This window comes from Paroedura picta, chromosome 3, assembly GCF_049243985.1.
Source record: "Paroedura picta isolate Pp20150507F chromosome 3, Ppicta_v3.0, whole genome shotgun sequence".
NCBI classification, from domain to species: Eukaryota; Metazoa; Chordata; class Lepidosauria; order Squamata; family Gekkonidae; genus Paroedura; species Paroedura picta.
The window spans coordinates 147566054-147583071 of record NC_135371.1 but is presented as its reverse complement, the minus strand read 5'-3'; the positions used below and the strand labels follow the sequence as shown (position 1 = coordinate 147583071).

The 17018-nt window shown below is 43.8% G+C and overlaps 1 protein-coding gene across 2 annotated transcripts in view; it reads left to right on the top strand.

Moving 5' to 3' along the window:
* TIMELESS (timeless circadian regulator) overlaps positions 1–17018 on the top strand; it is a 45828-nt gene that overhangs the window by 8975 nt on the left and 19835 nt on the right. For both annotated transcript variants that reach the window (XM_077328582.1, XM_077328583.1), the window contains exons 2-14: positions 5010–5135; positions 6125–6278; positions 7242–7356; positions 7704–7766; positions 8589–8690; positions 9153–9308; positions 10011–10144; positions 10901–10988; positions 11474–11653; positions 12901–13118; positions 13252–13355; positions 13971–14140; positions 15324–15452. In XM_077328582.1, the coding sequence (XP_077184697.1) occupies positions 5039–5135; positions 6125–6278; positions 7242–7356; positions 7704–7766; positions 8589–8690; positions 9153–9308; positions 10011–10144; positions 10901–10988; positions 11474–11653; positions 12901–13118; positions 13252–13355; positions 13971–14140; positions 15324–15452 (1710 nt within the window). In that variant the 5' untranslated portion in view covers positions 5010–5038. The remainder of the gene's footprint in view (positions 1–5009; positions 5136–6124; positions 6279–7241; positions 7357–7703; positions 7767–8588; positions 8691–9152; positions 9309–10010; positions 10145–10900; positions 10989–11473; positions 11654–12900; positions 13119–13251; positions 13356–13970; positions 14141–15323; positions 15453–17018) is intronic.

Sequence of the window (17018 nt, the reverse complement as noted above, 5' to 3'; positions counted from 1 at the left end):
GTGATCCAAGGAAGTCAGCATGGATTTGTCTCCAACAGGTCCTGTCAGACCAACCTGGTTTCCTTTTTTGACCAAGTGACAGGTTTGCTGAATCATGGAAATTCAGTTGATGTAATTTATTTGGATTTTAGTAAAGCTTTTGATAAGGTTCCCCATGATGTTCTGATGGATAAATTGAAGGACTGCAATCTGGATTTTCAGATATTTAGGTAGATAGGGCATTGGTTAGAGAACCACACTCAAAGAGTTGTTGTGTATGGTGTTTCATCAGACTGGAGGGAGGTGAGTAGCAGGGTACCTCAGGGCTCGGTGCTCGGTCCGGTACTTTTTAACATATTTATTAATGATCTAGATGAGGGGGTGGAGGGACTAATCATCAAGTTTGCAGATGACACCAAATCATTCTTCGAATACAACTTTTGTTCCTGTTCTGCCTGTCTGTTAAGCCCAGACCCATCTTAAGTGTTCCGCACATAGGTCTCAATGCTACACTGGCAGGGAAGCATTTCATCATGTCAACGCCTACCAAGTGAAGAAATTAGGACAGTTGCTAGTTTTGTCCTAAATCTCATTTTCATTTCCAAGTTTGTAGTATTCATTGCTTTAGTAACAATAAAAGATCTGTTTTAATAAATGCCATGCAGTGGGGTGTTAGGGAGAGCTAGGATGGGATGAGAGCTGGGACGGGATTTTCAAATTGTTGCCCCATCCAGCAGTTTCTCCGGTCACCATTTTTACCTTGCTTAAATCATCAGAAAATGGAAACTACCAACACATTTCCTCCCTGCCTGCGGAATATGTGAGATAGTGCCCCCCCCCAAAAAAACCCACAGAGGAAGAAGAAAACAATATTACTTTCCATGCAATTCAAGTGTTCAAGTGGCTGTACATCTTCCTAGCATTTTCTTCATGGTAAGTAGTAAGAGGAAATAAGCTATTTGAATGACAGCAGGATGTGGAAGCCATAAAGGAGATCCATTACTTGATACCCTGCGTGTCGCTCTGTACGTGCACCGGCTGCGTATTCTGCAGTTGGTTGCGTTTGCAGAGCACATGCTGAGCTGCCCACCTGCAAGGTGTTTGTTCACCTGGCCTTGGCATCCCTCCTGCAGTGATGATTCTTAACTATTTTTATGATTGAATGAGGCCATTTCCACCATGGCTTATTATTTTCCAGCTAAAGTTTTTTCCCCTCCATTGCTAATTGCACAGCATGAGAAAAGGCATGATGCTCTGAACCTTCAAGGCCTGAGTTTTACTTTGGGCCAGAATGCTGGTGGCAGTTCTAAAATGGTGGGCCTGAACTCCTAGTGTCTGGTAGGAGCTAAATGTCACCACTCTTAGTTTTCCTGAGTAGCAAACTGCATGGCTAGACTAGGCAGGCCTGATTCACAAAGATTTTTAAGACCACATGCTATATTACAAACCTATTTAGAAAATACATTTAACAATATGCCACCTGTTCATTTACATCACCTTGACGTTACAAACCACATGCTCCATTATTCCTATAGTTAGCATATACAGTCTGAAGATCACTTTTTTCTTTTCATCTTAGATTTTACTGTTCCCTATAGTCTAATATTGGCCTCCATTTTCTTCTGAATTCCAATGCTGATTTGTTGCGTATCAAATACATATGTTTTGCCATTGTCCTGTATTCTGTCTGTTTAACCCATCCACAATATCTGGTGCTGATTCTTTTTTCCATCTTGATGTATAAAGGATTCTAGCACCCGTTACCATATAGTTTACAATCTCCTTATACATTTTAATATTATTTGGTACTGTATTTAATGGCATACATTTTTGGATCCAACACAATGTAACTTTCAATATCTTTTGCATAATAAACCTATTTCACAGCCATACATTGCAACTGGGAAGATCATAGCCTTGACTAGATGCACTTTTGTTGGCAGGGTGATGTCTCTGCTTTTTAGGATGCTGTCTAGATTGCCATAGCTTTCCTCCCTGGGAGCAAGCATCATTTAATTTCTTTGCTGCAGTCCCCATCTGCAGTGAACTTGGAGCCCAGGAAAATAAAGTCTGTCACTAGGCTGGATACACACTTTTCTTGGATGCTTTAGGATGGTTAGGGTTGATCTTGTGTTGAGCAGGGAGTTGGACTAGATGGCCTGTATGGCCCCTTCCAACTCTATGATTCTAGGATTCTACCTCCATTTCTTCCCCATCTATTTCCCCATCTATTTATCAGAACTAAGTCCGCCTAAATCAGGCTTTCTCAACCAGGGTTTCACGGTGGCCCAAGAAGGGTTTCACCAATTGGGTGAACAGAATCCTTGCAGCTGGTTCTCAGGCCTGTATTATGCTGGGACTATCACAAATATCGTAAGCTGTTTGATATTTTGTCTTCCAGCTCACCAAGACAATAATACAATCATAAGGATACATCTGCCATTCTGTTGTAGTGTATGAGTGTAAATGTTAAACTAGCTTAGGTCTGAATTTGACATGAAACATATTCTTCCTGAGTGCGGTAGGGAGGTTCATACAAGGTTAAATCCATGAGAAAGATGCTGGTGAATGAACCATCAGATATTATATTAATAGCTTCTTGAATATAAGGCTTAACCTTTTGGTTGCAGAGAAAGTAGATGCTTTCCGTACATTTTCTGCTCCCCTCCTACCTGAGTTGCATTATAATAACCTCCTAGAGGCACAAAAGTAGGTTAAATTCCTGCAGCATTCCTGGGTAAGTATACCAATTATATAAACTAGGTTATATGATGCTGGGTCTTCTAAGAATCTGTGTGACCAAAGTATGTGACCAAAGTAGTAGATGGAATGTACTGCCAAGGAGCCGGTGGGGAAATACTTTTATTAAAGGCATCAGACAAGTGATTCCCAGTAGCCTTTTCCCTCGTGTTCTCCCACAGTCTCCTTTTTCAGTTTTTATTTTTAAAAGTATTTTATTTTAAAAAGTGTGTCCAGGGGGGCTTGTATGTGCATGAATGTCTCTGGAGTCAGGATTTGTTGGTAAAATAAACCATGCAAGAGTATTGTACTGACAGGTGGGTTGAAGAAATCTCTGCTGCTCTTCAACCAGAGGATAGCTGTAATCTGAAGGGGTTGGTATGCTGGAATGCTTGTTTTTGGACTGAGGGGTCCCGTTGTCTCCATGAATCTGACTTTTGTGTTGGGTTCTAGTTTGTAGAAGGGGAGGGGCTAATAAAAAAATTAGGTTTATGGTGTTTGTAAGTGCTAGTTAGTAGATTATCTGGAAATGTTCAAACAGTCACTGCATAGAAACCTGTCTGCTCACTTGCCTATATTTGGCTCCCTTCAAAAGATCTCTTTGCCTCAGAGGAGATCCATGTGAGACAAAGTGCTGTGAAGGGTTCTTTAGCACTAGGATTTGCAAGCCTGACTGGGACTTTGGTTTAGATGCCAGTGGTTGTGTCTTATAGGTTGCGAGGATCAGCCATCTTGCTTGTTCCACAAAGGTGATCCCTTTGCTAGTGCCGGTCCAGAAGGGAGTTCTATACAAGAACTAGTGTTGGGAGTGATGCAAAATCATAGCAACCCCTCACCTTTTAGTTGGTGACTTTGATATTGCATTCCAGTGCCATTGTATCCAACCATCCAGATTGCAAACTGACTTTAAGAAATTCTTACCTCTGTGCAAAGTGAGTGAGGATGCACACTGTGGGGAACAGGGAGAAAAAGGTTAACAATATGTTAAAAAGACTACGGCTGGGGCCAAAGTATATGTGACATTCAGTCTTATGCAGCTTGTCCCTGCCACTCTGTTTTTCTTTTCAAATGCACAGAGAATGCGAACCAAAGTGGAAATGACAACTTGGTGGGTATGGTCCTTAATCCTTTCCACTCGGGCCAGTTTTTCCATTAAATATCCCATAGTATAGCGGTCCCCAACCTTCTTGTAGTCGGGGACCGCCTCCGAGGGTGGGAGAGAGCCGGCGGCCCGGCCACAGCAGCTGCACGTAAACACGCATGCGCAGTTTTCACCACTAGGTGGCGCTAACGCGCATTCTCAGAACAGCCACACGTGCACGTTTTCGCCAGCAGGGGGCGCAAACACGCATGCGCGGCGGCTCCGCGCGTGCGCGTTTGCGTCGCTGGCATGCCAGCGGCCGCACCTGCCTCTTCCCCCCCTCTCGCTGCGGGGGGGGGGAAGGCAGACGCGGCCGCTGACGGCCAGGTACCATGGCCTTAACGGCCCGGTACTGGGCCGCGGACCGGAGGTTGAAGACCCCTGCCATAGTACACTTTTCTGACCTGCAAAGGAAAAAGATAAGAATGACTCTATAATTTTCCAGAACAATTATTTACTTATTTTACTTCATTCATGCTTTACTTCTCTCCCCAACGGGGATCCAGAACAGTTTGCATCATTCTTCTCTCTTCCATAATGTAAGGTGGGTGACATATATTTATGGTGGGAAAGTAATATCACCTGTCAGCTCTAAAACAAACACAAATCTCAGGAATAAACTACATGTGACTGAGCATTATATGCTCTTTGGCTTGTCGTTAAAATCAAAGCATACGTCCTTGTACTAGTAGCAAAGCCTGTTTTGAAAACAGGCTATAGAAGCATAAGAGCATAGGAGGGTGGGAGGGCTCCTGCAGAGCAGAGTGGCCAAGCTGGGTGGCTGGACCACCCTGCTCTGTAGGAGTCCTCCCACTTTGCTTCCTGTGCCCAGCTCGCTGGATAGTGAATAATTGTTGAGTGCTTTATAACATGTATATCAAATGGAGGGAGGGGGCTTTGCATAAATGCAGGGCCTGAATAATAGTTCAGATTCCTAAACCAGGTGCAGTTCTGAGAAGTCAGCATAGGAAGCACTGATCGCGTACAGATCTGTGTATTACATTTAAAATTTCTAGCATATTATATTGTACTAGCATACAATGTCGCAGGCCTTTTAGAGTTTTACAGGCTTTAACAAGACTTTTTGTTTCAGCTTGATCCTTCGTTTTCTGAACATACCCGTGGTTTACCTGTCTTCTGTTGCCCGCAGGCTTCCTGCTTTCATCTAGCCTGAGATTTATGGACTTGTACATGATGAATTGTGAACTTTTAGCCACATGCAGCGCTCTTGGTTTCTTGGAGGGGGATGTATACCACAAAGAGCCGGACTGCTTAGGTGAGAGACTTAAATTGCGGGATGCCTGGGAGTTGTATGTCACAAGCTGCTACAGGACCAGCTAAGCCAACGTATGTTGTGTGAATGCAGCTTTAAGGGTGGGAAGGGGAGGAGTCCCAGGTGGGCGTGTACACAGCTATGCTCCCTATCATATTCTGCAGAATCACACCACTTCTGGAGTTTCTCAATGCTTGAAGAACTTTTCAGGGGTTTCTCAATGGTAAAAAAGTTGAGAAAGTCTGATCTAGACTGTGCTTGCCAGGATGGAGAACTGGTAGTACAAAGGGGATATATGGGCAGTAGAGAGGGGGAGAGGAATTGGGACTAGAGCACGGTTAGGCGATAGGGTCAGGCAAAATGCAATAGGATGACAAAGGGATGGATCCTGAATTTCATGAGCATTTATACTTAGAATACAAACAGTGCTTTAGGTGCCCTTTGAAAATACAACAGGGAGAACAACTAAAGAAAGTAGATTTCTCTCCCTAACCATTTCTACATATGAACTTAAGGGAACCAAAGATGCAGAAAGCCTTGAGAAATGAAGGAGAGATTTGTTTCTGTCATTCCACAGAAATCTTTACTCTGTATCTTGGCTCACTCTGTTGCCATATTTCTAAAGATTAAACAGATAGATTGTCCTTCCTGCCAGCAATTATTACCACTTCTTTAGGAAAGCGTACTTGTAAAAATTCTTTATTGGGGATGTTGCTTAGTACCAGAGCACAGCCTTTGCCTGGAGGTCTCTGTTAAAGGTCTCTGTTAAAGGATTGCAGATGACAAGTTTTGGGACACATTTTTCTCTTCTGGGGCTTCTGGGGAGCCACTGCCTGTCAGAAAGGACATTATTTAGGTGAATGGACCAGTTTGATTCTTGTATGAAACCTTCACATGTTGATGTGTTTTTTTTCTGTTGAACACTGAGAGTTCTCTCCATCTTTGTTCCCAATTAATCCCTCTTCTCATTCCCATATGTCTCGTACCTCCAGAGAGTGTGAAAGACTTGATCCGCTACCTGAGACATGAGGATGAGACTCGGGACATCCGGCAGCAGCTGGGGGCAGCCCAGATTCTCCAGAATGACCTGCTGCCAATCATTATCCAGTATCCTGAAGATAAACAACTCTTTGATGCTGTTATCAGGTAACTGTGATGGAGAGAGCAGTGGTTTGTTTTCTGGCTAATACAACAGTTTTAGCAAAATGCAGGTACTGTGTTGTCTGCTTGCAAATAGCTCTGATTGGAGAGGAGTCCTATTTTAATATAAAGCTTTCATTATGAAAAACATGAAGGCAATGATATATGGATTTACAATATGTAAATTAAATTTTGATATAATTTTCAGGTCACAATTTTCTGTATCCTCTTATAAAGGGACTTGAAAAGATGAATTTGTGAATATCCTAAAACAGTTGTGGTGCTTTCCATAGCGTGTTTTTTCCTTCGGATTCTGTTGTTTCTTATTTGATTCTCCCAGCATCAATGGTTTCATGGTAAACTTCAGCTCAAGAAAATGTCTACAAATTAACATGTAAACTGCACCTCTCACCAGATAAGGTGGTGCCCATGAACCAAGTGAGGTCCTGCTGAATAGTGTATGGATGAAAAGGTCATTGTTACGAGATCTGGCAGAATTGTCCAAAGGTCCAGATGTACTGAATTAGAAAAGTTTTGAGAAGAAGATTTCATCACATCCACAAAGAGCTCTATTCTCCCAATCTTGTCTCTATGTTCTTAATAGTGTGTTTATTTCAATTAAATGGGAAAATGTAGACTTTTGAAAAAAATTATGAGTCTGTTGATTAAATATTGAAAGCAATCCATATGATGAACAAATGTTCTGAAGGTTTTCCTTTGCCTCCTTTTATTAACCTTTTGTAATGCTTTGATTCATGATAATTAACCTTATATTTAATTATTGACGACTAGACAAAGTTCTTTTCTCTTTTCTTTATGTTTGATGCACTAAAGTTTGCTATATTTCAACTCGTTTTTATGCTCCTCTCCACAATCATCACCCTTCAATAGAATGAGCTTTAAAACTGTCCAATAGTTATGGTAAAACCAATTCAGTTGAAACTAACGGAGCTTCTGTTTTTCTCCTAGGCTGATGGTGAATCTAACCCAGCCAGCTCTAGTTTGCTTTGGCAAACTCCCCCAAGATGTCAGCTTCCGCCATCACTTCCTGCAAACAGTCTCTTATCTGCAGGCCTACAAAGAAGTGAGTAGTCAGTGTGGTCCCCTTCCTTGCTGCAGTCCATTCTGAGGCCAAAGAAATTGAAAGTGCATTGTGTTGGAACAGTGGAGCTTGTACTCATAGAAGTGTGACCGGCACTTTCAGTCACAGTGTCTCAGTAGCAGTGTTTTTCTACACCCAAACTGAAGACTGCAGAAAGGACAGGGGATCTTTAGCCTTTCAAGGTCTAGGGTTGATGCAAGGATCATGGAAAGCTGGGAAGACTGAGAGCTAACTAGAGTAGACTGCAGTAGGAAGACATGGTTAATGATTTTTGTACCAACAATCTGTCCTACTTTCCTTGTGACCCTGATGTTTCTCCCTCTTTGTAGGCATTTGCTAGTGAGAAGGTCTTTGGGGTGCTGAGTGAGAAGTTGTATGACCTGCTGCAGCTGGTGAGTGCCATTCTTAATTGCTACCAGGATCTACATCCAAGCAGGGGACCAAAAAGGGTTTGGAGCCAAGGGTTCTGACCGAGCTGGGTTTATATATTTAGAACATTTTTATGCCGCTTTTCCACCTGACAATGATCCCCAAAATGGTGAACATGAAAACATTTCAACAATTAAACACATATTTTGAAAATATAAAATAACTCAAAAGAACACATGAACATACAACACAAGAATCAGTATGTAAGAATGAATAAGTAAACTGCAGGAAGAGGCCAATAACTTTTATCGGGAGTAAAAGTCTTCACCCACTTGCAGAATTCGCCAATAGTGGGAGACGGGGTGGTGTTACCCAAATTGCGTGAACACGTGTCCTAAAACACGTATCTTTGAGCTTGTGGGGAATATTAGCCCAAATGCTGCGAGAGGGGGGTAACTTAGCGTTTATGGATCGAAATGCCTATATATACTAGGGTTGATTACACCCGTAGGAACTCAAGGCAAACACAGATGTAAATGGTAAAATTTTAATATAAGCTTTTATTGAAAGCCTGGGCTTGTCCTGGTTCCCAAGATGGAGTCTGCTCTGACATTGCCCTTCCAGAGTGACTTGGTCTGTCCTGTGTCTAGCTTGCTCCCAAGTCTAGACTGTCGCGCTGCGCTATTGGTTAAGGAGTACAGTATGCCAAGGCATAAGGCATGGATCCTGACATGCATAACAGTGGAGGGTTGTGGGCAGAGGCAGATGAGAAGCAAAAGCTTGCCTGTTTTTGCCTACCCGCTTGCAAATTACATTAAGATCCCCCTTTTCTTCCTGCCGCCCAGGAGTGGGAACAGCGTCAAGAAGAGGATAACTTGTTAATAGAGCGTATCCTGCTTCTGGTGCGCAACGTGCTGCATGTCCCTGCTGACCCTGATGAAGAGAAGGTATTTATGGGACGGCTGGCCATCTGGTATGGTTAGATCAGCACTGAGCTCGAATGGTGTGTGGAAGTAATACCATTCAAGCATTTTGATTACTCTTTCTGCCATTGTTTTGTCACAGCTTCTAGTATATAAACCAACACTTGCAGTTCAGCATCAAGGTTTCTCGTAATGCTGCTTCAGTTTCCATTCCTTCTTCAGTTCCCTTTTAAAAACCTTTTATGACTTTCTTGTAGACTTTAGAATTTCCTTAGTGTTTTTACAGAGTTCAGACTGCATTGGATTGTATCCAGAGGTATGTCAGTGGAAGATGCTGATGGTCTGTGTTCTCCTTCAACAATAGTGGATATGTCATGTCCATAGCAACTGCTGTATCCTAGGCATTTCCACTTTGGTGTCAGTACTTCAGAGGGAAAAAACAGTTGATCGCCCAGTTGCTTAAGGCTCATCTGCTTTCTCTTGCAGAACATAGATGATGATGCCAACATCCATGACCGTGTGCTGTGGGCCATGCACATAAGTGGCATGGATGACCTGCTCAAATTCTTGGCCAGTTCCCAGAGCGAACAGCAGTGGAGCCTGCATGTGCTGGAGATCATCTCGCTTATGTTCCGGGACCAGGTAAAACTATAAAGGTGTTGGCACTGAGAAACTGAGGCAGGAAGAGTGGCAGAGGGACCTGCTGGACTGTAAGAACTGTTAAAGAAGCAGGGCTTCTTGCGATCTCTGCATGAGTATCGGAACTAAATGCTCAAAATCTTTGACACTCAAGCCTGGCACTGCATATTGCTCCCTTTCATTGTTCTACGGCAGCCACTTGTAACTAAATTTTCCTTTGTGGACGTTGGTTTACTATTTGATACCCTTCAACTCATGGGATCAACACCACCAGTTGAGTTGAGCGTTTCCATAGAGCTGTTGTTTTGGGGTCTCCTGTGGAAGGTCCAGCTGCGTGGACAGTGAAGCTGCCATGCCTCCTACCTCTGTTCAAGCTGGCTGAAAGGAGCAGCAGGACAATGAGGCAAGGTCACATGGTGGTCAAGATTGTTCTGCGTTGTGATCCTTGGCTTGTTCCTCAGTACAGTACAGTCCTGATCCCTACTCCTTTGGTCTTGGCCTTTGCACCAGTGAGGTCATAACTCTGACTCCACCTTTTCCTCTCACATAACTCTGATGTCACATGATTTCCTGCCATGTTTACATTGCAGTGAGTCCCTGGTCAGGAAAGGTTGAATACCACTGATCTTCTGGGAGGCATAGCTTCTGGAGGCTGGGTGAACTGCTTCTAGATTACGAGGCACTGAAAACTCTTGTCTCCAACAGAACCCTGAGCAGCTGGCATCTACGGGGCAGACCCGCTCAGCCAAGGAGCGTGGGACAGAGATGGCTGAATTGGAGGTGCTGAGACAGAAGGAACTGGCTGAGAAGAAGGGCCGTGTACTCCAACGAAGCAGCAGGTGAGGCTTGTGTGGCTTGTTGGGGGTTTGTAGATTGCCCCAGCCAACATGGCCCATTAATGGGTTCAATTAAGGAGTAACCCGTCAGCTGAATGACACTGAGAGAAGCTGAAAAAGACAAGCTGATGATGGCAAAGGTTCCATAATATTTATTAAGAATGTGCCAGAATCAAAACGAGTCCTGGATTATATAACTCATTTTCAACATTATAATTCATCTTCTTCAGTGACTCTGAATACTTTGTTTGGACTTGTCATTCATGTAACAATGTGCATTGCAAATAATATATTTATGCCAAATAATTTTCAAGGACCACAATGTTTCTAATTCCAATCAATATTTGGGGATCAAATGGTAACCAATACCTACATTAGCGTCCCCTGATATACGCCATGTCCTGAACTGTACCAGGTCTGTACCTTCCTGCAAATTAAGTTCCAAATGCCTGAAAATGCCCCAGTTCTTTAGGCAGTATTTCCATCTTCAACGTATTGTACTTCTTGTACAATATCAAAACATGTCGGGCAGCTACGAGGGTTCTGTACTATGTCCCCGATGACCCAAGAAAAGGTCAGGTCTGGCCTCAGAAGGACAGTGAAGTTTTAACAAAAAGATTTCTGATTTGAAAGGGGGAATGAGTGTTTCCTAACCACATTTCTCTGTTATCTCTTTCATCCTTTCATTCCAGTGATGCTGTTCTCAGGGATATTTCCTTTCTGATCCCTATTTATTTTGTTCTGCCTCTGGTTCTTTAGGCACTCTAAGTTTGGTGGCTGCTACATCATCCAGGGCTTGAAGTCTATTGGAGACAGAGATGTTGTCTTGCACAAGGGGCTACATAATGTAAGTAGCTTGAAGTCCACTGCGTACAGGGCTCATGAGGGCCAGGATTTTGTTGCTCTTTGGTGATCCCTCTTCAGGATAGCCCTAAAGCCATTGCTGCCAGACCCTTGGAAATACCCCTGCTCATAAGAGACTGTTGTTTTCATTCTCTCGGTGCCAGACGTCCTCCCCTGACAACCACGGGGCTCTCAGTAGCAGCTAGAGAGGCAGGGAGGGTAAAGCTCTTGCTGGACTCTGCCTTAGCTCAGCAACCAGCAGTTTGGGCTGACGAGTTGCACTCCAGACTTGTGTGTCTGTTGTAAAAGCCCTGCACCATCTTTGTACTCCTCCCTAGATTCCTTCAGTCTCCCTCCCTCCAAATCCATTGAAACAATTTAGGTAAAATTAGGCAAGAGAGGGGGGCGGGTGTTGCGGCAAGAAGAGGACCAAGCGATCTCGGCATCGTTTCTTATATCTTGTCTATTACGTCTTTCCATCCTGGCCAGGCGAAGGACTATACCCATGATCTGGGGAAGGAGGTGCGGCGAGTGCCCAAGAGACAGCAGCGTGCCCGTGACAGTGAGGGTGCCCCTCGCCGCTCCGCCCTCAGTGTGCGGGTCTTCCTCAAGGAATTCTGCACGGACTTCCTGGAGAACTGCTACAACCGCCTCATGTATCTGGTCAAGGTGAGGCCAGGGACTAAATTCAGGTTGATGATTACTGAAAGTGAATGGGCAGGGGTGGCCAAACTGGCTCTCCAGAAGCCCATGGACTACAATTCCCATGAGCCCCTGCCAGCATGGGCATCTGGAGAGCCACAGTTTGGTCTAGAGGAAGAAGGAGAGAAGTGCTGGTGGTATCTGAATATGCTGGGATGCCTCTGAATACTTGTTCCTGATCGCTGTTTTGCACTTGGATAGAGCAGGGCCTGGCAAAGACCTTGTCTTTTATGTTAGTTCTCTTGGCACTGTAGGCAAATTTGGGTTGGGTGATGCTGTAAATTGTCTTCTCATCCCCCCACTCCAGTGCTCAGATTTCCTGTGTCACTTCCACATTCACGGGAGACATTGCATACTACAGCACCTAAATCAGGAAGAAGCATGGCTTCTGCAAACAATTGTTTGCTCCCAAGATCGAGCTTGAGGCTAGTTCCAGTTTGTAGCTTGCATGTCATTTCAGAGCTGCAGTCTTCGAAGGCCTTGATGTTGCCTCCCCAGGAGAAGAAAATAGTAGTTCTGACTAAGAGGAAGGGAAGGCGATTGTTATAATCTCCTGGAATTTATAATTTTGATATTTGATATCTGACATCTTAGTGTTCTTGGTCTTTCATTCTCTTTTTGTAAACCTGTTTCTAACCTCTATGTGGGATGAGGTTTAGATTTTGGGATAGCTTAGCAATTAGTGACATCTTTTCAATTAGAGGGGAGACTTTGAGTGTTTGGTGGAATATAACTCTGGTTATGAATAAATTCAGTTTTCTGTGCAATACTGCTGTCATTCCTGGAATTTTACTGCTTCTTAACATTTGTCATGAGGTAGTCAAGTACTTAGACTTCAGTGAGGTTTGGGAGGGGAACCAATTTTGGGCTGGAAGTAAGCTCCGAACTGAGAATATTCTCTGACCTCTGTATACTTTTTGTTTTTCCACTCTTCCTCAAAAGCATTTCCTTTTACAGAAATGGCATAAGTTGAGCAAAGGAAACATAAACTTTGCATCCTTGGTATAATATTATTTCCTTGTTATATTTCCTGGCTATTACCTTGGTATAATAATAGGATACAACTGTACTGAATTGGAATACTTTTTGGTGTGCAGTTTTCAGGGCCATAACAGAACCCTATGGAAAAGAACAGGTAGAATCACCTGTTCTCTTTCAATATGTGAGTTCGTTCTCTCTCTCTCTCTCTTTCTCTCCCCCCCCCCCTTTTCCAGGATCACCTCATCAGAGAGAAGGCTCAGCAACATGATGAAACCTACTACCTGTGGGCCATGGCTTTTTTCATGGCCTTTAGCCGGGCATCTTCTTTCCATCCTCAGCTGGTTTCAGAGACTGTTGGCGTCCGGACTTTCCACTTCATCGAGCAGAGTCTTACTAATTACTATGAAATGATGCTTATGGATAAGAAGGAGGCTACCTCTTGGTCTAGAAGGTGAAGGAGGACACATTTTGTTGCTCTTCAGAATGAACTTGTGGGTTACCTGTTGCTGTTCTTGCTTTGATTGAGGCCTATCTTGTCATTTCTCTGTACAAAACATCATGTCTCTATTTTTCTCATCTCCCAGGATGCATCTGGCTTTGAAGGCCTACCAGGAGTTGTTGATGACTGTGCATGAAATGGACCATTCACAAGAAGAAGCTGTGCGCAACAGCAGCCATATCCTAAAGAGTGAGGCTTTTAATATAGTCTCGAAATGTACTTTACAGTGCAGCAGGTGGACAGAGGGCTAGAAAATAACCATCTTTGCTTCTGCATTTATGTATTTCATTCAGAAAATATATATGCCACCTCCAGAGGAAAGCAACACAATAAAATCTTGAAAGCATGATAGAAAATAATTGTTTTAGTCTAGCATCTAAAGCAGTGGTAGTCAGCATGTGGTCCTCCAGATGTCCATGGAATACAATTCCCATGAGCCCCTGCCAGCATTTGCTCATGGGAATTGTAGTCCATGGACATTTGGAGGACCACAGGTTGACTACCCCTGATCTAAAGGACAGTGAGATGATGAGCCTCAAGAATCAGAGCATTCCAAAAACAAGTTGCCACCACTTGAAGGAACCTTGTGTCTAGTTGCCATCCACCTCCCCTTTGCAGGCAGGGATAGAGAGAGAGCAGGGACTGGTAGGAGGAGCTTAAGAAGTGGGCTGGACAGGATGGAAGGGGCCAGTTGGACAACACTCAGGAACCCCCTCACTATCCTTTCTTCTGTCCTTTTCAGACTAGGATCACTCTGTGTTTGGATAAAATTAATCACAAATTCTCTCCCCTCCCCACCCTAAGATAACATTTTCTACGTGATGGAGTATCGTGAACTTTTCCTCACCCTCTTTCGTAAGTTTGATGAGAGAAAGCAGCCCAGGTCATTCCTCAGGGACCTAGTGGAAACCACTCACCTTTTCCTGAAGATGCTGGAGAAATTTTGCAAAGGGAGGAACAGTGTGATGGTCCAGGTATAGTGGAGACCTTTTTATGTCCTTCCCATTTTGGTGGGCAGATGTCTCTTAGAAAATGCCCTAATCCTAGTTGATAATCTTAGGCAACTTCTTGCTACAGTGGCAAGTTGGTGGCTATACAATGGCTGCAAGTTTGGACTGGCAAACTTCTCTCAGATTCTAGTCAAATTCACAGATTCATCTTTGATATTTCTGTAATGTATACCCCATGCCCTGACGTGGCTGTTAAAAGGCTGCAATGAGGAACAACTGAAATACAAGAAGCAGAAAAAACAATCAGGTTCTGTTCAAATAGTCAGACCTGCGGGAAGAGTGAAAATGGCTTGATCTCTTGTAAAAATTTTCTAAAGCACTTGGGGTGCTTCTGCCAGTGTGTTGTGGTGGGTGGAATAGCATGCTCCGTTGCTTCTTGTGTCCCCGTGGGGGACACATTTCGGCAGCAGACACAGTTCTGCTGCATGGTGTGTGTGTGTGTGTGTGTGTGTGTGTGTGTGTGTGTGTGTGGTTTTCTTTTGTGGGAAGGTGGGATTGCGTCAAAACGCAATCCCACTACCCTGCAAAATTAAAAAAGCCCCACTTGGCCCTGTACTGCTGCAAAGCTGAGTGAGGCATCCCTCTGTAGAACAGGGAGGAGTCAGGCCTTCCCATCCACACTGGCCTCTACCAGGCTACGCCCCGCTGGCCCCCAGAGCACTTAAGGGAACGTGGGAAATATCCACGTTCCCTAAAAGCAGGGCAACAGTGGCCTAACACACGCCAGACCCTAGAGGGTGCCATCATGTGACCCTGCGGTGTCATCATGTGAAAGCACGTATTAGCCCCACTGCCATATGAGCGCCCTCCCGGCCTTTTCCACCCCTGCGGAATTGGCCTTTGTGTCCCGCAGTTAAGCCACACGATTCCATCTACTTAGAAGTGACAGCAACAGTCAAAGCACTGTTATCAGGTCTTTTTTTTCTTTCTTTCTTTGTTTTTTTGTTTTTTTTGTTTTTTTTTTGCATAACTGATTTGGGGACTGCATCTGAGCTGGGCGTCTTTGAAACCATTACTCTGAAGTCCCTGGTTTCTCTTACTTAATCTATTTGGTGGTGGTTTTGATAAAGCATTCTGGGGACTCTATACTTCAATGTTTTGTTTCTCTGACAAGCTGGCTCTAAATATAAAACTTGTTTTGCTGCAGAGCAAGAAGGTCAAGAGGAGAAAAAAGCTCCAGGCTTGCGCTGCAACCTCAAGCTTGCGCCCCCAAACTCCTGAGGAACTGGATGAAATGTGGCCAAAGCTGGCGGAGAATCTCAGTAAATGCACAGCGGTACGATGATGACAAAGATTAGGTGCAGGAGCCAAGTCTCCGGGAAGGGCCAAAACAAAATCCAGATGTACCTTTTTTGCTGCTGTCAAGAGTTTGCTTTGTTTTGACACAAGCAAGTCTTCTCAGACCTTTTCCAGAAGTGAAGTGACTCAAGGCAAAATTAAATCAATCTCTTAGCATGGTGACTGTTTCCTTCACAAAGAGTGTTTCCAGACAGAAGTCAGTAATGTGATTAAATGGATGACTGATGAGGTTAACTTTGCCCCCCAGATTTTTTAATCTTATATGTCATGTTCATGTATTGTTTGGAAAATAGAGCTCTTTTTCTGTACACCAGGGGTAGTCAAACTGCGGCCCTCCAGATGTCCATGGACTACAATTCCCAGGAGCCCTTGCCAGCGAACGCTGGCAAGGGCTCCTGGGAATTGTAGTCCATGGACATCTGGAGGGCTGCAGTTTGACTACCCCTGCTGTACACTGTCTTAAATAAGTCCACAATAGCAAAAAGGAATATTTTTGCAAAATGCTACAAGACAGATCAGTTTTGGTTTGGTAGTATTCCTGAATGGTGTCATTCCTAGGATGGTGACTGTTTTGAGACTCTTGATAAATGGAACACTCAAGTCTTCTATTGTTCTTAGTCCTCTTCCCAGAGTTTTTATTTCTCTAAAGAGAAATAATAGTTGGTCGTTATGATGCTGAGCTAGATAAGAATTACTTTGGACCTTGGGCTCACCACGACACTGATAAAGCTGTTCTGACCGAGCAGTGATATCAGCGCTCTCTCAGCCTCACCTACTTCACAGGGTGTCTGTTGTGGGGAGAGGAATGGGAAGGCGACTGTAAGCCACTTTGAGCCTCCTTCGGGTAGAGACAAGCAGCATATAAGAACCAACTCTTCTTCTTTTCTTACTTTCTCACAATACAATAACTCATATACACTTAATTAAATTAATCAGTAGGCTTAGACCAGATAAAAGGAAATACTTCTTCACCCAAAGAGGAATTCACTGCCACAGGAAGTGCTCTTCTTGGCTACAAGCATAGATAGACAGCTTTAAGAAGCAATGGGGTAATCATATGAAGCAGAGATCCATGGGTGGTTATTAGCCACAAGGTACGGATGGAACACTATGTCTGGGGTAGAGATGCTTTTTGTTTTTGTTTTTTTGTGGTTTGGGGGGCTTCTGAAGTTCTGGCCCTGCTGGTGGACCTCATGATGGCACCTGGGTTTTGGCTACTGTGTGACACAGAAGGTTGGTCTGAATGGGCCATGGGCCAGGTCCAACATGGTTTCTCAACATGGTTCAGTATTCATACAATATTGTGGTATTAGGTAAGAAGCATTTTCTTTCTGTCCCCCTCTTTAAACATTGAACATACCATGCGAATTGGTGAAATTTCAGGGCAACCTTCTTTCAGAAGACTTAATACATTTTGTAACGGGAAAAATCATTGTGAACAGGGGATGAAGTAGAGAAATGCTTGCAGGCGTCAGTATTCCATCCTCCTCCTCTGAAAATTCTCAGTGCATCTTCATCCTTCTTTGGGATTCATGCAGCATCT